General features: G+C 39.2%; 1 protein-coding gene across 1 annotated transcript in view; it reads right to left on the bottom strand.

The window, feature by feature from the left end:
* Positions 1–22,949, bottom strand: part of FREM3 (FRAS1 related extracellular matrix 3) — a 106,735-nt gene that overhangs the window by 26,806 nt on the left and 56,980 nt on the right. Inside the window, exons 3-5 of the mRNA XM_011987154.1 lie at positions 15,715–15,861; positions 12,219–12,449; positions 9,148–9,273 (exon numbers count right to left, since the gene is read on the bottom strand). Of these exons, the coding sequence (XP_011842544.1) occupies positions 9,148–9,273; positions 12,219–12,449; positions 15,715–15,861 (504 nt within the window). The remainder of the gene's footprint in view (positions 1–9,147; positions 9,274–12,218; positions 12,450–15,714; positions 15,862–22,949) is intronic.

Here is a 22,949-nt window from a genome sequence, read left to right as displayed (position 1 = left end):
TTCCTGCTGTGCTCTACCCACAGCGGCATAGCTGTGAGCAGCATCTATGTAATCTGATCATCACACACCCTAACTAGAGTTCTTTGTACCACACCATAATACAGCCAGAAAATTATATCTTATTTTACAAGGAGTGCAAGATTGATTAGAGGATTTCAGTTTAGAATCAGTGTGTTTTAAATGTTATTTTAATAATTTACTTACATTAAGATTCATCAACGTAAATGCACAGTTTGAAGAGTTTTGACAAATGCATATAATCACGTGACCACCACCACAATCATAAAATGTTTCTATCCATCCACAAAAGTTGACTTGTGTTTCTTGCAATCCATCTCCTTCCCTGTCTCTCAGGCCTTGGAAATCACAAATCTGCTTTGCGTCATTATAGATTTATTTGCCTTTATGAGAAATTTCATACAAATGAAGCATATGTTTTGATTCTTTCATTTAGCACAATGCTTTTGAGATTCATCCATGTACCGTGACATGTTTTCCCTTTTGTTGCTGACTACTGTTTCCCACTGTGTGGCTATACCACAGTTTGGTTATCCATTTACTGGTTGATAATTTGGGTTATCTCTAGTTCTTGGCAATTGTGAGTAATGTTTCTATGAATATTCAAGTACGAGTCTTTGAGTGGGTATATATGGGTTGGTGCAAAAGCAACTGCGGTTTTCCCATTATTTTTAATAGCAATAACCACAATTACTTTTGCACCAACCCCCCAATTTTTTTTTTTCTAGAATAAATACTTAGGAGTAGGATTCCTAGGTTTTGATGCATTTTTGCAGTTTTAAAACAGTAACACATAGGCTTAGGGCTAAAAGACTGAAAAGTATTCATTGTAATTAAAATGATTTAGGCAGACCAGATTTAGGCAGAACAAAGACTACTAAATAGTAACCTATTATACCAGATAGGAAGTTTTTGAAAAGTATAAATATTTCCCACCATACCTCACTTTAATAAGAAGCAATAAGGAGATGATAGTGAGATTCTGGACTGGATGCTCCAGTCTTGTAAGAGTCTTTCTTGCTTATAGCTATGGTACATGCACATATGCATGATGACCCCAATGCCCACTGTCATCTAAACATCAGTACAAGTTGGTGTCCATCACTGCATGTTGCCTGTATAGATCTAAGTTGCTAAAAAATGACAGTGGTCTCCAACTGACTTCAGATGCTTTGCTCGAAAGGGCACTGACTCACAAAGTATTTCAGAATGGTTTTTTATTTGAAAGAACAAAAATTTTAGAATTATTCGGAAGTAACAAATGGACTGTTTTGTTATTCTGGAATCATAAAAATTGTTAGAGCTGGAGAGTTGATGAGAATAAAATGTGTTTGCTAGGTCAGAGGGCAGAAACTGATCAAAATGGACAGGCACAAGGGGGACTATCACTTGGTGGGGAGGCTAGCTGAGTTTCAGTGGTAGTCTATGCTTTGAAACCTTATTATTTCATGAGATTCCTTCTCTGGGGAAACCTATGCATGAAAAAGTTCTCCACGCTCAAGTCAACCAGGATAGGCTGGCTCTTGGGATGTGAGACATAGTGCTATCACTGAATGCCTAAGACAGGCACTCTCCAGTTAAATGGGGAAAGAGGTAAGTGGCTAGCAATATAGAAAGGCTCTCAAGATGAGATGATACACTGTCAGGGAGACTTTCTGTGTTCCCGGGCACACAGACAAAGGGAAAAGGTCTTAAGCTCTTACAACAATCTGATTAAATAGCAAACAACTTTTGGAATATCTTTTTAAAGAGCCAGATGTTTAAAAAGAACTATACCTTGGAGAACACAGTTCTCAATTTTGCCTAGCCATCAAGTGTGCATTATGTTGGTTAACAGGCAATATGACAAAGAACCTTGTCAGAAACTGCAGGTTAACTCCTCGAGAAAAATGTCAAAAGCAGATACTGTACACACTAGACTTGCATGGTAACTAACACTGTCTTCACTGAATATAACTATCTGTATTAAACCTCTTTCTCAATATACACCACCTAACGAATATTCAAATAATGATTTATTTGTAGTTCATGAAACAAAAGCAATTGAGATTTTTTCTTTTTCTGTTAAATTTTTTTTATATTTGACCAATCCACTGGTCAACATAGATATGACATTTAAGTAGGTTGATTTCTGGGTTAAATGAAAGACTGAAATATAATACTTCTTGAAAATCATTTGGCAATTGAACTTTTCTAAAGCAGAAATCAAGACAATATGTTTTAGCAAGATTTTTAAACAAGAGCTGGTGAAAAAAGTTGTCTAAGTAAATTGTATTTAATAAAAAAATTCAGTTGATCTAAGTGGAACATTCCTTTTAGGATTCTAGAAAATTTACTTTGGGCAACTCTTTCAGCAGTTATATTCAATAGTTAAGAATGTGAATACTGACATTCATTTACGTAAAAAACAAACAATATTTTATCTGTAGCAAGTTAAGAATCCTCAGGACTGGAAAAATTCTGTTCTAAAAACATCAAGTATATTCTGAGATAAAAGATAAGGTCCCTGGCGATGGTCTGTATATATCCCGTATTTAACAGTGAAGAGGCTTCAAGGGGTATAAATGTATGATTTCCAGGTTGGTATCAAAGACACTTATTGGGTCTCAAGCCTTGTTTGGGTGGTTTGACCAGTGGTAGTACATAGCATCTTTGTGAGAAATATTACAGAAGATTCATTTTTTTGCAGGGGTAGATTATGAGGCATGATGGATGACAGTTTTAATGGGTATGGGTTTAGTTCTCCAAAATTAAGGGTGAGAACCAAAGATTCATTTCATGTTAACTTAGGAGTTCCCTCCCTTAGCATGGCGATGTGCTCTCCAAACAAGGCACATGAAAGCTGATTTGCAATAATTGCTGATTTTTGTTGTATTAATATTCCCACCATAGCCAACTTCAACTATCAATGTGAAGTCACTGAGCACAGAGTAGGGAAGAGGTACACAGAATCAGCTTTCAGGAGCAGTTACTGGCTGGATCCAGCATACCACTCTATCCATGATGATGATGGCATCGATCTTCTCTGTCCAGGCCTCCCTCACCTCACTGGCAGCCTGAGAATTTGTGAAGTTACTTTACAAATTAATTATTTATTTACAAAAGAGTATTTATGGCTCAGTCTCTGTGGCTACATATTACACTTGCTTTACAAAACTCATAAATGTTAAAATCAGAGAGAAAGTCCTATTAATGCACTACACTAAAGGGTAATTAAGTCATTATATTATGATGTTTGATTATGAGGTGGCCAGGGCATTTTATCAATGAGAAAATTGAGGCAGAGAATGCCCCATGATAGCCAAGGAGTCAAAGACCCATCTCCTGACAGTCAGCCTGGGGCATTTTTTACTTTCTCACTTTGTCTTTAGTTATTTGATGACTTGATTATAAATTCTTTTAAACACACGATTTTCTTTTAATATGTACATTTTAATAGGACAGCAAGACAAGCAATCACCCTCTTTAAAGTGCAGCAGCTAACAGCTGGTTGGAGCAGGAGGCTTTTGGAGCCCCAGGCACAAGTCACTTCATGCCCCAGGAGTGCTGATGATTCAAGGGAGATGGGAGAACCAGAGGAGAGAGGAGGAGGGTAGCAAAGGCTTGACTGGAGCATCCTGGGAGCATCTATCTAGAGGGGACTTTGGGACTTTTGTTTACAGCAGACTGGCCAGTCAGGTACTCTGGGATGCCTGTACATTAAAAAACAACTAGAAAAAATAATGATTCTGGCTTTTCTGTTCTCATAGGAAGTAGGGAATATCGTCGAGTGTAAAAAAAAAAAAAAAAACCCACAAACAAAACAAAATTGAAATTAAAAATACCTGAAACGAACCGTAAAAGCCCTCCCCCAACCTGAAATCCCATAACCCACAGAAGAGATTCTCATTCAGAAGGTGGTATCCCCCCAAGAGCAAGTGCACTATCACCATTGCAGGTGGAGACAGGGTTAGGCACAGGGCACCTCACAGAGCTGACCCGGAAGCTATGGTTACGCCTGAGGATACAGGGCCGCAGGAGTGTGTCTGGAGCAGTAGTACCCTCTGAATCCTGGAAAGCGAAGCAAACTTTTCTCGGAGGAAAACATTTTCAAGCGAAGCCCTCAGATCTTTCACAGATTCAGATCAAATACATGTAAGATTTTAGATGCATAGAAAAAAAAATCTCTACAAAGACGACTTTTAGATGAAAAACAAACTTCTTCACAATGGAAGCCAGAATATGCTGGAATAATAACTTTAAAATGCTGGGAGAGAATTACCGCCAACCTAGAATTTCGAGACTGGAGTTGAAATAAAGACAGGTTCTGATAAACAGAAAATGGTGAGAGTTTACCCCCAGAAAACCTGCAGTAAGGGAACTTTTAAACCATGTGATTTGTACTTCAGGAACAGAAAATGATAATCCCCGCAAACTGTCTGAGATGCAAAGTATAACCTCTATAACCTATGAACACACCTACAACTAAATAAATCAACACAGAGAATCTTTTTTAAAAGGAAAGAAAGAAGAAAGTCTTTCACCTGGACATGCTTGGAACCCTTTAAGAATTAGCCGCTTTTGGCCGGGCATGGTGGCTCACTCCTGTAATCCCAGAACTCTGGGAGGCTGAGGCGGACGGATCATGAGATCAGGAGATCGAGACCATCCTGGCTAACACGGTCAAACCCCGTCTTTACTAAAAAAAAAAATTAAAAAAAAAAAAAAAATAGCCGGGCGTGGTGGCGGGCGCCTGTAGCCCCAGCTACATGGGAGGCTGAGGCCAGAGAACGGTATGAACCCAGGAGGCGGAGCTTGCAGTGAACTGAGATTGCACCACTGCACTCCAGCCTGGGCAACAGAATGAGATTCCATCTCAAAAAAAAAAAAAAAAAAAAAAAAAAAAAGAATTATCTGCTTTCTACCTCCATCTTAGGAGATGACCCAGAGAAAAAGTCCAATCAGAGAAGTGGGGCGGGGTCCATGGCTTGTGGTTTACTAGGCAGTTCTTTTTAACTGGATAGAGTAGTTGAAAACCTCAACATATTTGACTTGGGCCTGACCAAAAACCACAGGATGATTCAATGCTGTTCCTACTCATTTGGTTTTTGGTTCTGTGGTTTGCTCTTCATTGGCTGTTCCTTCCAAGAAGGCAGTTTTTTAACAAGAGAGTGACTAATGAGAAGAAAAAGATGAATGAGATTTTTCTTAAGAATGAAACAGGGCCAAGAAATGTCTAATTTGCAAGTCTTTACTTAAAGAATCCTTGTGCTTAAAACATTTCATTATAGAGCAATAGTTTTGAGTTGGGCTGATTTTACCTGCTGGGGACACTTGGCAATGTCTGGTGACATTTTTGGGGGTCACAGATGGAAGTGGGGGATGCATCTAGATGCTAGATACTTGCGTCTAGTATATAGAGAGCAGCGATGCTGCTTAACATTTTACAAAGCACAGGACAGCCCCCACAATAAATAGTTATTCAGAACATTAATGGTGCCAAGGTTGAGAAGAGGAACAAGAATAAATTCTCCTCTGCCCTGGAAGACAGAGGATTTGGCAGTAAACAGATTATTTTAAGATATTTAAAACCACTACAAGGACAAACCTTTGTAATGCATCTTCAAGATCTTCATGTTTGTTGCATTTGGCTATATATCCAGAGACAGCCTTATTGCCTGTTCTTTAACTAAGATTTCCTCTTGAAAGCACCAGATATAGCCAGCTCCATATAATGTTAGCAACTCTTGTGTTTAAGCTAGTTTTCCTCTGTTTGGGAAGGAAAAAGTGAACAGGAGAAAAAACAAGGTAGGTGAGGTACTCCTTGAGGCCTTTCTCCTTAGCTAGCTGATCACTGAAAGGATGTGCCAAATTCTTTCTTCCACTGGTGCATTGGGGCTCTAGTTTGGGTTTTGCAATAATGGGCAAGTGCGTGGGAGCTAGGGGGTGTGGTTGAGGCTGGACAGACTAGCTATTGTAGAAAGTGTACTCATGCTTTGCTCTGGGCTTCAAGCTGGGCTTCTTCTTGTATTAGTGGCATATTCTCTGTCTACAACCAAAGTGTCCAGCAGACAATGGTGCTAAGGTCTCTTAGATGTGAATGAAAGAGATGAGATGGTGAACAGCCCAGTTGGATAGATCATATGTCATTGCTAAGCTGGAAGAATTCACCGAGGGTCTGTCTGTTCTTCCCTCGGGAAGAACTATGCTACAGAAGGACCATCCAAATGAATAGGGAGGCTCAGAGTGTCTGGCAGGGAGTCAGCTATGATGGGGCGGTGCCGCTTCCCCACGTGGGAGGGCTACACCTAACTTTAGCTTCTCATAGGATTCCCTTATGTAATCCAACTTCCCACATGATTTCCAGATGTGAAAGCTGGCATGCCTGGAAAACTCCCTGCATAGCTGGTGCACAACTCAGACTGCTTGACACCTGAGCCTTGACCCCCAGATCCCCATATAAGAAGGTATTTTCATGTTTGTGGTTAAAAAAAAGAAAGGAAAAAGAAAAAATAGGATATAACAGGGCCGGGGCCTTTCCTGGAACACTAAGCCACTGTATGCATGGTAGCATCTTGACTCTTGCATACATCTTGCTGGAACTGAAACTGAGGGCTAAGCTGATTAAGTTTGCCAAATTTAACCTGCCTTGCTTGCTTTTAACAGCTTACTTATCGCTTATCTTAAAACTCCCTTTAGCAGCCAAGTAGGGTGGCACACACCTGTAGTCCCAGCACCTTAGGAAGCCAAATCAGGAGAATCGCTTGAGGCCAGGAGTTTGAGATCAGCCTGGGCAACATAGCGAGAACTTCGTCTCTACAAAAAAGTTTAAAAATTAGCCATGCATATTGGTTGGTGCCTGTAGTCCCAGCTACTCCAGAGGCTGAGGTGGAAGGATGGCTTGAGCCTAGGAGTTTGATCCTGCAGTGAGCTGTGATGGAGTCACTGCACTCCAGCCTGGGTGATAGAGTGAGACCCTGTCTCAAAATCCTCCCTCCACCTACCAAGAAACCAACAACAAAAAGCTCCCACTTGCAAATCACTTAGCCAAACAATACATAACTAAACTCCCACTAGCATCCTTATAGATAACATCTCTGACTGGGGCACTAGAGTAATGTTGCTTACATTGTTTTTCAGGAACTAGGGGGCAGCTCTTGTCCATTTCAAGCTGTTGAGACCACTGACCCTTTAACTGGGCCTGCTCCAGTGCCCAAAGAGTGATCTTCTTATGTCAGAGGGCCAAAAGCTGTAACCTCAGATTATGCTAACACTGCCATTTTGTGCATACGTGTCCTATGAAGAACCATGTAGCTTGATTAGTTTTGCACAGAAGCCCCAATTGCCTCACTTTTCCTACTTGCCAATCACCTTTCCCCATGCTTTAGAAGACCCTGCTTTCTATTTCATAAGTACTCCCAAACCCTCTTTTCAAAGAGATGAATTTGATTCGTTCTCTTGTATCTTTGTATGGTGGCCTTGTGAAGGAAATTGTTTTCTCTTTTGCAAAACTTGTCACCACAGTGATTGGCTTGCTATGCACAAGCAGAATGAACCTGGCCAGTAACAGAATTACAAACATGAATGTTGTAAATCTTCTTATACTCATATCGTGTGCCATTGTGGTATTTGTCCTCACCTACTCACCATGGATAGGATGAAAGTTCAATTCGGTTACTTAAACTCTCTGGAAGTCATGTTAAGGTAAATGTTTAACAATTATTTATGTTCACAAATAAAATGAACATGAGCTACATACACAGTGCAATGGAAAGCAGACTCATGCTTTGTATGTTACTAATAATTCACAAATACTAAACATGGCTACAGGTAAGCGAAGGAGGCAACTAGTTTTATGCTGTGTTTTGCTGGGGATCTCAAGGTCCTACCATTAAAGTTTCCATCTACCAAGGTACTTCCTGCCCCTGCTAAATGATTAGTGCACCATCAGTGTTTACAAACTGATGTGGGGGTATTACTTAAAAAACAAGAAAACAAAAAACAAAAACATTGTTTGGGAGAGGAAGAAAAGCTGGAGGAATAAATTCTCTCTTGCTGACATATCAACAAATAGGAGCACTGATTTTGAGAGACTGAATATACAGAGGGACAATGGCCATACCATACATAAAAAGAGAACTCCGACCCACAGCTGCAGCAATGAGTCCAGGAAGCCAAGCCACCACCTCTGTAGCAATCAGCAATCACATAGTCAAGACTTACTCAATAACTGCCAGTTTCCCTGATTTCTGCTCCCACTTCTAATTTAAGACCAAGCAGAGAGAGCCAAATATGCCCTCCTAACCAATCATATAGGATGCCTGCTTCTACTGGGCCAGTCTCCAGATTCCCAGGCCAACAGCTTCCAATCAGGGCATACCTGATGCCTTTCCTTTTTCCACTACAAAGCTTTCTCATGCTTCTGCCTGCTGGTGAGTCTCTGCCACATGCAAGTGATGGTGGCTGACATACTACAGCAAGCTCTAAATAAATAGCCTTTTCTTGTTGTCATTTGAGTGGTCTTCATTTATTTGCGCAATTTTCGTTTTCTACATAGTTACTAATGAGATGTTAGAGAATATGATCCTGAGGGGATGAGACATGAGACAGCTAAATCTGGCTGTATAGAGGTGGTCAAAAAGAATGGAACCTTGTTTTGGTTGCAAAGATGCCTGAACTCATGGTTGGGGGGTATCTGTGGTTGTGAGATAGGGAGAGAGGAGGAGAAGAGAAACTGAGTAGTATATACAGACTATTTTACAATATTGCCCAGAGGCAATACTATTACAAATAAGAATCTTTAATTTATAATGTTTTGACCAGCATATATAAACTCTTTTGACACAAGATGTCTCATCTGACTTTCACAAATGTCTCATTTGACTAGCCCCTTTGTGGGGTAGTTAAAATAGTTATTTTAATCCCAATTTTGAATAAAGTGTTATCCCTGGTTGAGGAGACCGGCTAAGAACAGTAGGGCACCTGCACAGAGTCAGCAAAGGGGGTTTGCAGCGGGGCGTGCATGATGAGGGGCCCACGCATCCAGCATCTTAACTCTGCTTTGCTCACCCCCTGTGCTACTCCCAGCATTACCACAGTCCTGTTCTCATCATCTTATTCCTGCAAACAGGACCCCACAGAGCCTCATACCTTGACATGTGGAGCAAATGACGATTAGTTCCTGGCTTGCATCTCCAGATCGTCTTACTGGAATCAAAAGTTCCCCAACGTCCTCTTCTATTTTGTATTCTGCCTCTGGAATATAAACTGTTGATTCTAGAAAAGACAGCAGAAGACTTTTCACCAAGATTTAGATTTGATCGGTGATACTTGAACACACCTGAGCAGAAATGTACAAAGTCTTTGACCCTTATATTTTCCAACAAGATTAACTGCATTAAATGTAGTGAGAATGGGAAACACTATTTATTATTGAGTGGAGCTGGAGAGGCAGTGGAATTGGGTTTAGGAGACCTCTTTTGAAAGGTTAAAAAGGAGAGCCAGCATTAAAAAGGAAAACAAAAATCCTGCAGCAATTTCATGTCTTTTTTTTCTTCTGAGATCAAAGTTTAAGTCTTCTCAATGTAGATCACATATTTCTGTCCTTGCTTTACTTTTACTGTTTATTTTAAAATATTTTAACAATGAAGTAATCTAATTCATTAATGAAGAAAACTGTTTTCATGCTTCATTCAACAAACTGCTTATTTAATATTTATTAAGCAGACACTGTGCTGGTCATTTAATAGGCTGAGAAAAATAAACTACAGGTCCTTCCCTCAATTTTAAAGATCATATTACTGCTGAAATTTACTGAGTTGTGTATATGTGCACACACGTTTGTGTGTGTGTGTATGTGTGTGTGTGTGCATACACCTAGACATCATCGAAACATTCACTGAAATATCCATATAAATATTGGGCATGTCATGTCTTGTTGATGGGATTATGTGTACTATTTTGGCGGGGAGAGATTTTGGATGTTTTCTAAGGCTTTTTATTAAGCATGCATTGTGCAATTAAAATATAGCTGTTTGTTTACAAATAAAATTTTAGAGGAGGTTGTTCCAACTCATAGTGTGAAGTGGATAACTGCAGTAACTATCTATGAAACCACATTTTATTTCCTCAGTTCTTTTCCTTATGTTATATATACACCTAGATTCTTCCTTTTAGTGATGCAAGCTAAAAGGGAAAAGATTGTAGGCAATCATATATACACACGTATTTTTTTGAGACAGGATCTTGTTCTGTCACCCAGGCTGGAGGAGTGCAATTTCGTGATCTCAGCTCACTGAAACCTTTGCCTCCTGGGTTCAAGCAATTCTCATGCCTCAGCCTCTTGAGTAGCTGGGATTACAGGCATGCGCTACCAGGTCTGGCTAAATTTTGTATTTTTAGTTGAGACAGGGTTTCACCACGTTGGCCAGGCTGGTCTCGAACTCCTGGACTCAAGTGATCTGCCTGTCTCAGCCTCCCAAAGTGCTGAGATTACAGGAATGAGCCACTGCACCCAGCTGGCAATCACCATTTTATTTTTTTTTCATTTTGGAACTATTACTAAATGATAATTCAGAATTCAATGTTAAATTATCTAGCTATTATATATTAATTTTTTTCTTTTTTACTTTTCTGCCTACATTAGCTTCAACAGATACAGGTATCAACCTCCAGGAAGACACTGGCCCTGAGGCACAGGGAGAAAAGACCAGTGATAATTTTCTTTCCTCCATTTTACCTATATGGTAGTCTACTGTCTTGACATCTTTCAATTCAAAACGTTGGCATCATGGAAGAAGCTAAAAATAAATTAAAGTTATCAATGTTATATGAAAAAAATTGATACAATAGGACTAAGTTATTCAGTCATGCCCTCTGTTTTTTCCAATCTGGAAAGCCTGTTTCTATCTGCTCTTCTAATCAAAATCCCATTTATTTTTCAAGATTCAGCTCAAACCCTGCCTCTTTCATGAGCCTTAATTACTTGGGACCATGATGACCTATATTCTTCTCCTTGAACTCTTAGTGTTTCTCCCATGTGTCTTACATTTACTTCATAACTGATTCATGTATCGAAGTGTTGTTCTCAACAAAACTGGTCTGATACCTTGTTCATTAGGTGGTGGGGGCAATGTTTTCTACTTCTTTTGTACCTGTCAAAGTGCAGAGCATATAAACACTACTTCTCAAATTATGTTTTAAGAAAACTGGAACTTAGAGATTTTAAAAGACATTCCTTGGAGATGATGAAAAAAAAAAAATCCACAGTTCAAACTAACAAAACTAAACTAAACTAAATCGGTTTCCTTATAGGAGAGTTTCTCAGAATCTTAAATATGCTAACATGAATTACGATGCCTAAAAAGAGGGATGAAGTTTGAAATAGTTCCTAGACTTGTTTGACCATGGAAAACTTTCCATCCCCTGTAGATGTCTATTACACTAACGTTCTCTTATGTAGTTCAGAGCATGCTAATGCAGGGATTCTTCACTGAGTCTTGTGGAACTTAAGGCCTGCTCCCTGGTTGTAAGCTACGCACTTCCAGGTGCTACATGACCTCTTTTAACTACTGTGTGTAATCAATGTACTTAATTAAAATTCAAAGATGAACACTAATCCCCACCCCCCTTTAGGGAATATTCTTCTACTTCCAAAAAAGGGGCAGCAAGCAGTATAATTACTGCTTAGATTTTTTTTTTCCTTTTAATTTATCTGGGGAGATATTTGCTGAAAGAATGAATGCATAAAACGAACCAATGAATTCAAGGACATTATGTACAATAATAACAGAACTTCAGGGAACACATGTTGAAACAAATGAGTTGGCTCCAGGAGCCACATCTAGGACAATGGATATCTAAGTTCTCATTTAATCTGGCTGTGAAAAGATGGTGGCCCTGGAATGAACCCTGAGGATTAGCCATCTGGGAGCAGAGCTGCTTGGTACCTATGGTGTGTAGAAAGCCTGCAGTAAGATCTTGTATATATATTACAGGAATGCTGGTACAGATCCTCTGTATTTTAATCCTCCTGTATTCTCTTTCAAAAATCCTGAGAGCAAACGAAAAATTATTGTCTATAAAGTAATTTACTTCACTTTAAATCCTAAATGAATATGAACACATCTAGTCGCTTACAGAGCCTGAGGGAAGTGTGAATGCTGGAAATGGAGCCAAGAACCTGTACTGGTTAATAAAGCAAATCAATCAGTATCACATACCATCTCCAGGGTCCACAATTTCAACCGTTGCCATTTCGGGAAACTCCAGTACAGCCATGAGAGGTTCCGATAGAATGATCTGGAAGGTCTCTGAAGTCTCATATTCATTGTCAGGTATGATTCTCACCCTCCATGTGGCTGTAGTCTGTCCAGGATTGAATTGGACCTGTTTATTGGTCTTCCATTTGAAATCTTTGTCTCTTTTTGCAGTTTCATCTTTGGTACCAATGCCTGAATAAAAATAAAAAAACCTATAAATATAAAGTCAAGTGACTGAAGGCATAGTCTCCTTTCAAAGTGGTTTCTATTGTTAACAAAAGTAGATAACATAGAAATTGTTTCTTTTAATGCTCCCAAAAGACACCTGTAAATGATCTTTCTTGGCTAAGAGAGTATAAGTAAGCAGAACTGAATAGAATTGAGAAGAAAACATGGAAAGGGGATTGACAGAAAGAACAGAGAACAGTCTTATTTAACTTATTTATTCTAGCACATGCTTATTGAGATCCTCTGATGTGCCAAACTCTACCAGATGCTGGGGATTCAGAGATGAATAAAAAATTTTCCCAGCCCCCAGAAAGTTCATAGTCTCAAGAGAAAGATAGTAGAATATGAGCTCTATGGAGGTAGAGATCTTTGACCATTGTGTTCACTGATGAATTCCTGGGAATTAGGACAGTACATGGCATGTAGTAGGTATTCAATAAAAATTTTTTGAGTGAACATTTTGTATCTGATAATTTCAATTTCTGCAGTCTTTGGAAGAATGACCCCAAAGGTGGTTTTCTCTTGCTGATTCTTACTTACGGTGTCTTGTTTCCTCATATGTTTAGTGATTTTTTGATTGTAAGAGAATGCTTAGGAATTTTTCAGGCAATTAGTGCAATGTTGGTGAAAATGGAGAGAGGTGAGAGATTTGAGCTCTGTTAGGAAATAGTAATTAGTAACTTACTGAAGATACTAAACAACAACAACAAAATAGTGTTAAAATATCCAATGTGAGATACAATGATGAAAGATGCTATCCCATCAAGACTAAACAGACCTTCCTCTTAAAACAAAGTGTTCAAGCAGCATTCTAATATTGTTTGGTCTTGATTTTAACACACCAAGAAAACAACACCCTTGCCTCACCACTGTAGGTCTCAATATAAGGGTTAGTTACATTCTGCAGTTGTGTGGATGTGTGAAATCAATTACGGTAACTTGACACCAGCTCTGGTGAAAACTTGATATAAAATAAGATTAATAGCCCCCTCATGCAATTCCTTGGCCTCATTCTCAAATAACCTGAAACCTTGTAAAAGATACATGAAGCTATAGAGCCTGAAAATAATTTCAAAGGTAGGATAGCTCGTGTTGCCTTTGCAAATCTGCTGAAGAAAGCCTGCATTAATATCAATTTTGTGACCGAGAGTGAATGTTCAGTATTTAGGAAGAGCCTCCTTTGGCCACATGTTGGAAGTGGAGAACATAAAGAAGAGTGAATGGTATCCTCAGCCAAAGCTTAGATAGAGCTAAGTGGCGCTGCTATAGGAATGAAGCAGGCACATGGCGTTTACTTAATGTTTGGTGAACATTGTCTCTGTGTGAAGTGCTGAGGATGTCACACAGAATTAGGCACAGCCACCACTACCCTCAAGAGGTTTTCAATTTTGGAAGGGGCAAACAGATAAACAGGTGATTTTAATTGTGTTTGATGAGTGCCACGGAATGGTATTTATCACTTATTGAGCATTGGCGGTATGCCAAGAACCGTGCTAGATTGATTTATAATCATTATTACAAATTCCCCTTAAACACATCGTGAGGTGGATAATTTACTTACACGTAAGGAAACTGAACTCTTTTGAAAGTCACAAAAAAGAGTAAGTGACAGAGCAGGAAGTCAAACTCTACCATTTTGTTTTTTTCTTCTGGATCTTGTGGTTCGACTATTAGCCTGGGGTGGAGTAAGTGGGGGCATCAGGAGGACTTTCTGGATTGTCTGAGTGAGATGCTTTAGAGGTTCCTGTCTGTGATGTTGAGTAGTATTGTGCTTTTAAAGAGTATTTACCAAACAAAAGGCCTGGCTGTAGTTTACTTAACAACAAATATTGGTGACTACCATATGCCCCATGCTGTTCTTGAGGTTGGACATAACCCAAGATGTAGTTCCTGACCTTATAAAGCTGAAATCTACTTGGGAAGACAAATAGACACATGATCCATGCCAGTTATGGTAAGTGCTATGAAGAACCATACAGCAGTGCATGGAGATAGAGTATGGCAGGGGTGCTGCTTTGGACAGGGTGGCCAGAAGGATTTCCAAAGGTTTCAGTTAGGGCAAACATTGAAATGGTTCTGAGCAGATGAACTTTTTTTTCTTGGGTCAGGATATAAAAATGCTTCTTGACCTTTTAACCCAAACTCACAAGAAGGCCTTGAAATAAAGAATTGTGGAAGTAGGGCCTGACAAGAGGAGGGAGGCATATTTCAGCTGACATTCCTGGCAGCGAGTTCTACCATGTGTTGATGTAGTAACCTGGAATGTAGACCGAGGCTGAGGGCCACCCAGAAATCAGGGTGCTCTTTGGCTGACCCCTTCTCCTAGGAGAACAGTCCTATTTTAGGAGCTCTGGGCCTGGAGCGGAGACTAGGGAAAGTCTGCCTTTTCTTGATTGCTTGTTTTCTCCCCAGCTCATTTCTTCCCTGGCTTCTCTCCAACAGTTTTGATATACTGCCTGAGCTCTGGGGTCCTGCATGTCAGGGAAACTCAATGCTTATTTATAAAATGAAGACAATATACTCCTATCTGTCTTCTTAATAGATTATGTAAATAAAGGCAAAATGATCTCTGAAAGTTCTGGCAGCTAAAGATGTTATGAAAATGCAATGCCTTATTAGAACAACTACTGTTAATTATTAATGATGATGATGAGATATATTATGCACGTACTATGTATGTGTTTACTCCAAGAAGACATATTTCTGTACTAGGTCCTTGTAGAACATAAAGAAATTTGACATAGTACATGTCCTCAAGGAATTTATAACCTACTAGCAAGGTTAAAACAATTATACATAATCAAAAGAAATATATAGAACTAAACACAGTAATGGATCATGTACTCATAAATAATTTTTCAAAAGAAATAGCTAGAACTAAGGCTAAAAATATATGCTTAAAACAACTTTGAAGGAAATTGAGTGACTTGAAGATTGTGGGATGGCTATGAACTGTCTTAATTTTCCTGGGGACTGGTGAGTTATAAAAGAGAGAAAGATGTAACTTGCTAGAAAGAGAAAAACAGGGAAAGGATGATAAAAATTGATATATCTAAGCCCCATAACTCACATGGAGCAAAAACCAACGCATAATTTCACAGACACTTTTTTAGAGATTTCTCCAAACCAGTTATTTATTCTCTTTCAGTATGCTTTCTTATAATTAGGTTTAGTCCTAGATTTCATGTTTCCATGACGTTTTACCAACAACCAATCCAAAGTTACTTACTGATAAATGATGTTTCTCCAAGGTATCCTCTGCGTGTAAGTGTCACTTCTAAGAATGTGGAGTCTTCATCCACAATATAGTACTCTTTCTCCAAACAAATCCAAGCCCAGTTTAGATGGAAAGGTTGATTTGTTAGTTTATTTCCTCCTGTAATTGATAGGGGCAAAGGAAAAGTCAGCTGGAGTATTTGATGGCAAAAGTCAATGATCAAAGTGTGCATTTTGCTTCTGAAATCAGGGGTTTCAAAACATACTCTTGTTTTATTTTATTTTATTTTTTTTGGTGGAGAGAGGAAATGTTCTTTGCTTTGCTAGAGGGTGTCATGAGTGTCATCTTAACCCCTATTCCCCCTGCTTAATCTAGAGGGAGCCAGATGCCTCCTGTTCCCAAAGGGTCTTGTGCATCAGGGTTCCAAAGAGCCAGAGCTTGGTAGTTTTAAATTCAGGTCATACTCAACACCTCTCTCCTTTTCTCCCTGCCTGTCTTGTTCACTTCCACTCTCTCTGCCTCCTCAATTTTTTCTCTGCCCTTAACTTACTCGTTTGTATTATTTGAGCATCCATTTGATCTCATATTAGTCTGGAAGTTCCTTGAAGATAATACCGACATTATATTTACTTATTTTATCACTTTCAGGACATAGTATGATGCATTGAACCTATACACTCTAATGTTTAAAAACTACCCATGAAGAGGACAATAGACAAGGGATATAAGAGCTCTATCTTATTTCCTCTTGTCCATACCAAGTCACTGGCCTCTTTCTGAAAGATCAACCCAGCCCCTTATTGTGGCTGTGTAAGGTTTGTGTATTGGTAGCAGGAGAAGGTCTCCCTCATCTGTGGAGTGGTTGCTGCAAATAATCACCTGTGAAAAGATGTTGAAGTAGAAATCTTTATGACTGAGTTTCAACTGATGGGCCAGTATGATAGATATCAGATACCAAAGTGACTGTGTATAAATTTTATCAAATAGAGCTGTACTAACCAGTTCCACAGTTACTGGACCCCTTAATCAGATCAAGCATATCAAAATGGGGCAAGCATGTGGACAAGAAAAAGAATTTGTGAAGAGAATACTTTAGAAAAAGCTGATGCTGTGGTGGAAATCCCTATTATCACCAAAAAGGGTATGGGTATGAGATGGGGCTACAGCCCTGACCTCCAGTCTACAGGGCTTTAGGGAACCTCCTGGAGAGCTTGACATCTCCTTCTACAGTTGGAGTCTATGTGACTTACTCATTTCCAAAAAAGATTGGCAGGGTAAAGGGGTGAGTGGAGAGCACTGCATTGGGAAGCAATAGAGTAGCTGTGAAGAGCAGGACAAAGAAAGCAGGTGTATGGACTACAGGTGGGTCATCCGTCCAATAGGGCCAGTTAAGGAGGCAACAGGATTTCCGCAGAAAGGAAACTGGGAGCCAACCACCAGATTCCCATGGGTTGCACAGGTGGTAAGAGACAAGGAGGCTCCAAAGATAGGAATCTTCAAGGAACCCATGAAAACACTAAGTAAAGAAGGGGTCCCCCTTTAAAGAGCTGCCACCCAGGGACCTCCAAGAGCAGATGGCAGTGATACTCTCTATACTAGACTGTGCTCTGCCTACCTTATCTCCTCTCTCTCTAGAGTCAACCTTGGAAGAGCAAGGCCTTGGTAGTAAGTGAGGGGAACCATGAGCATGGAAAGAGGGAAGCTGGCCTCAGCCCTCCTTCGCGCTGCAGGTTCTGACCTATAGTTGCAAAGAAGGATCAGTAGAAAACAAGCACTGAGATTTAATCCTACTTGGGCTTACAGGAACTCACTGATGTGTAACTGCAAGATAAATACATATGTTGATTTTCATGTTTACTCTCTGTAGTTTTCTCTCTCTTTAAAAAATAACATTATTGATACTATTGTGGATATTCTGATAAATACAGAAAAATATAAGACAAATAAGACAAATAAACGTGCCCCAAATCCTACTGCTATTTTTTTAAAAGACCATATTGTTTACAGTTAGAAAACACTTTAACTATTCATGTATGTTGTCCTTTAGATTTTGAAATCTTGTGTCTTGGCAATAGTTTATATTTACTTTTTTTGTGTCTTTTTCAAAGTTCTTTTATATACTGTCACATGTTTTATTCTACAAACCCATTACAGAGTATGGCAAATATTAGTCTCAATTTATAACTGGACAAACAGTTTCAGGAGGATGAGGCAGTTTGACCAGGTCCCCACAGGTGAGTGGTGAGGCCAGTTTTGCAGTCTGCTACTCCAGTGCTCTTTCACTCTGAGCTGCCATTCCTGTGGGTTAGGGATCAATGCAATGCAAACACTTCAAAAGCAAAGTAGGAAAAATCGATTGCACATCAGACCCTCGGAATAAAAACATGCACAGTGAGAAGGGTTTAACAATTAGAGACAGAAACCTTTCCAGATTCCAAACAGCTAATTTGTAGTCGTGTGATGAAGAGCATAGGCTCCTGAGTCACATGGACCCAGGTTCTAGGCCTGCCACTTATGAGCCATTTGATCATGAGCAAATTATGGGTCTTCAGTTTCTTCATCAGTAAATGTGATAATAGCATTATGTGCTCGATCGGATTGTTGTGAAAATCAAAGAAAATAATGCTACCAAATGCCTGGCACAAATGAGGTGCTCAATAAATGTGGGTTCTAATCATCATGGTTTTAAAACAGCAGAGGATTGATTTACGCCAGGCTATATTGCTTCTTTTGACTTTGCTTTCACTGCTGACTGGTTAATATATCTTTTAAAAAGTGGCTAGTTTCATCAGAACAGCCTGTGTTAGAACTTGAAACTTTTCTTTTATTTTAACATTTTTCTTTTTAAAGCACTTTCCTGTCACATTTCATATTCCTTTACAATCTGCCTATATTTTGCCTGCCCCCAAACCAAACAACACTATTGTTACATTTTGTTGAAATTTTAGTATGCCTTGAGCAAGTTAAGAAAATATGAAAGCATCATCCTCTTCAAGCATGAGCTCCTTAGTCACTGTAACCTGATATCACTGGTTAATCAATGCTTTCTGTGACCACATGCTTGCTGTTAGGCACCATATCAATTCACTTCCTAGAGAAATGAGAAATATAAACATGGTCTGCGATAAATAAGAAATATTCTGTGTTTCAAAACATTTAAGGGGATCCTACTTTAAACCAAGTATGTTAGGAGAAAGAGGCTGGTAGGAATTGTTTCTAGTTCTAGATGAATCCAAGAAGGTGAAGACCATCTGCAGATGTTTTAAAGCTCTATTTGTTAATATTCCTTAATCACATTAACCTTAGAAATAGAGAAATTAATAGCTAAGGAACAACTCAGTGGGGTTTTGGCCTAAAGATACCAGTGGCTAAAATGTAGTAAGTACATGTATTGGCCAGAAAAAAGACTGTCTGTCAGAAGTCAAACTAATTAATGGTGATGCTAGAGCAGAAGAGAGTTTTCATTAAAGTATTTTCTCTTTCCCCTTCTCTATAAAGCAACACAAATAAGAGATAAATGGCTCCCTGATGTATTGGTCATATCCTACAAATTGATCCCAAATACCAACTTCTTGCTCTCTGCTAAAAATGTTATTTTATTCCAATTAAATGCAAATTTGTGCCAAAGACAATATTATTTGATTCTGGGGCTGGCTTAGTTCCTAATGCTTAAATCTTGAAGGAGCTACCATTGCAATTGCCGGTTTACTACAGAAATAAACATCTGGAAAAGCTGTGTTATTGTAATGCTGTATTTATTTATTTAGACAGAGTCTTGCTCTGTCATCCAGGCTGGAGTGCAGTAACGCCGTCTCAGCTCACTGCAACCTCCACCTCCCAGGTTCAAGTGATTCTTCTGCCTCAGCCTCCTGAGTAACTGAGATTACAGGCAAACATTACCACGCCTGGCTAATTCTAAATAGTAGAGATAATATTTATACATTTTTATTTCCCTAGTGTGGGCATTGACCTTCAGGATTCTCTAATCCAACTAGAAAATAAGACGTGTATATGAAACTGTTAAATTACAACACAAGGGCAATATGATTGTGGATATAAATGAATGGAGCAAAATAAGTAGAAAGGAAGACTTCCTGGGATGACTGGGCTAGGAGAGATAGGTAGAATTCTTTCTGCAGAGAAAGAGGGGCCATTTTAATATGGAGGGAGAAGAAGGTAGACTTAGGGGAAGCAGAATGAAGGAAACTTACACGGGGCATGGTACGTTCTTGAAAATTTGTAACAGTATTCTTTAGTAAAATGTACTGTTTCTAAGGCATGACAAGACCACTTCAGAATAGATTCAGGAAGATTTCTGATTGTCAAAATACTTACATGCATTTACCACAAAAAGAGTAATTCTGGTAACCTAAAAACATTTCAGGCACCCCTTCAGTTTGTTTGGCTTGATAACTAATAAAAAATGTGTTAATGCACTCCAGAATTCTCTTGTAGGTCTAAGTTATAGTCTAGGTTTCTGAAGGAGGATTGATGAAAAGTTATAATTAATTAATTAAATCATCCATTCAGTTATTCCACCAATATTTATTGAATACCTGTTATATGCTATTGACTCTTGTAAGTGTTGAGGATAGAACAGTGAAATCAAAAAAATCCTTGTTCTTGTGTAGCTTACTTTCCAGTGGGCCAATAAGCAAATAATGTATAATATAGTTGATGGTGAAAGTGCTATGCAAAAATCAGGATAGTTGGATAAAGCATAACTGGGAGAATCAGAAGGTGATATTTTATATAGAGTGGGTAGAAAAGGCTTTTCTAAAGGGGTAGTATTTGATTAGAGAATGGGAGAAAGAATATTTCAGTCAGAGGGAAAACAAACACAACAACAAATATTTCCATATTTTAAAACTAATCAATATTCTGTCATGACCAAAGGCTACTTGGTCTCCATTCCCTTCTGGTGCCCTTTTTATTCCTATGAATCAGTACCTATTAATCAGTACTTAAGAAGATGGACTGGCTTTTTCTGGCCAGTAGTATTCATTAGGTCACATGATTTTGTTTTGTAACTATTCTGCAGCTTTTGAACTCCCTGTCCATAATTGGAGGATTTAGGATTTGATGAGTCCCATCTCCTATAGCAGGGGTGTCCAATCTTTTGGCTTCCCTGGGCCACATTGGAAGAAGAAGAATTATCTTAGGTCACACATAAAATACACTACACTAACGATAGTTGATGAGCTAAAAAAATGACAAAAAAAAACTCATGTTTTAAGAAAGTTTACGAATTTGTGTTGGACCACATTCAAATCCATCCTGGACTGCATGTAGCCCATAGGCCATGGGTTGGACAAGCTTGATCTACTGGAAAGAATTAGAAAATATCATTATGCAGCCTCTCTAACAGCTAGGGCATAAGCTTGTCACTTAGGCTCTGCCAATGTAGCTTGAGACTTTGATTTAAAAGTGTACAATATGAGAAGGCTGCAGGTCAACTGCATAGAGCCCATATTGGTGAGGGTTGCAGTGGAGGCACTTGGTTTTCATGGACATTGGGAGCAGAGATCTAGTGTCCAGGGACAACTGTACCTAGTGGCAATGGTCATCCACAGAGTGCTGTTGGCATTCTTTCTTGCTGCATGTCCTGTCATTCTGTCTCTCTGGCCTCCTAGAGATACTACTAAAGCTTATTACTATGCCATAATAAGTTTCTTTATTTAAATAGCAACAGTATTTAATAGGACTTAAATAGCAATTGTAGGTTTGCAACTAGGAAAATTCTCTTGTAGATCTAAGTTATATTCTAGGTTTCTGAAGGATGATTGATGAAATATTATAATTGACTAAGCCATCCATTCAATTATTGCATAAATATTTATTGATCATCTGGCATATGCTGTTCCCTCTTCTAAGTGTTGAGGACAGAACAATGAAAACAACAAAATTCCACGGCAATGAACTTATTTTTGTCTTAGTTGGGTTTGTAAAGGAATAAGAAGGCATTGAATAGTGAAGGTGAAAATGATTAGCATAATGCCTGGCATGCACTAGGCACTCAAGATACTGGGCCCATTAAGGCTATACTGATATCAATGCAATGCATACATTTTAATGGACACACAGGAGAAAATAAGTACAAATTGGTGTTTTGGAATGCATAAATCAATTATTCACAGAGAACTGTTTATTTGCTCATTTACACAATATGCAATTACTTTGAAGTCAAACCATACATCAGGCACAGTGCTAAGGGTTGTAGATAAAAAGACATGTCAGGTAGGAGCTCTTCAGAGAGGATGTTGACAGGCTTCATGAACTAATAAGAGCTTAAGCATTAAACAGTGACAGTGGAAAGGGAAAAGATGGGTTAAAGAAAAATGAAGTAAGAACCATCAGGCTGTAGGAGATGACCAGCTCTGAGAGTTACGGGGACTGTAAAAAATGACTCATAGAGCCCAAACAGGGCAGCTGGAGGAGTTGTGTAGGTACAGTAGTATGGCAGTATAGATATAGCAATAGCCGATTTAGAGAAGCCAGGAAGGAAGATAGCTTGGGAGTTTGGTTTTAACTTGGCTTTGATGTGATGGTAAGAAGTCCAAGTGCAAAAAGCTCATCAGATATTTGGATATATGGGACAAAGTTTTGGGGACAGCCAAAGGCAAGACATGTAAATTCAGGAGTAGTTATTATGCAGGAAGTTTCTGAGAGAGAGGCTGAAAGTTGGGTTTCTGAAAGTTTAACAATAGAGAGCTAAATATATATTGTACAATCTTTGTATTTTGTTAGGCATTACTCTCAAAGGATCTAGGCAATTGTGGAGTTGCATAAGAAGATTTATAGCTAGTGGGACCCCGGCTGTGTATCTGTCATAAGATACCCCAGGGACTCTGAATTAGCTGATTCAGCCACCACCCTTTTCCACCCTCTCTCAGACCTGCTACTGGGGTCTTGATGGACAGCTGGCCACCCCTGGACTTTGACACTCCAAGCCAGAAGCAAGCTGGAGGAAAGGGCTGCATCTTCATGACACATCCTGCCTCCTCATGTGTGGCTCTGACTGAGAGTCCCCTTCTGGCTGTGCATAATCACTTGCTGGAGAAAGGGTGAGGGGAAGGAAATGAAATATTAGAAAGGGAGAAGGTGGGCTGGGCCAGGGAAACCCTGCTAAGACAGAGACTCCTCGTGTGAGGGTCAGTTACAGGCTCCCTGAATTCTGAAGTCAGGGAATTGTGAGGGGGTGTGGGATTCTGAAGTCAGAGAATTGTGAGGGGGTATGGAGTGGGGGA

The sequence above is a fragment of the Mandrillus leucophaeus genome, unplaced genomic scaffold, assembly GCF_000951045.1.
Source record: "Mandrillus leucophaeus isolate KB7577 unplaced genomic scaffold, Mleu.le_1.0 Scaffold301, whole genome shotgun sequence".
NCBI lineage: Eukaryota > Metazoa > Chordata > Mammalia > Primates > Cercopithecidae > Mandrillus > Mandrillus leucophaeus.
This window is presented reverse-complemented; position numbering and strand designations above follow the sequence as displayed.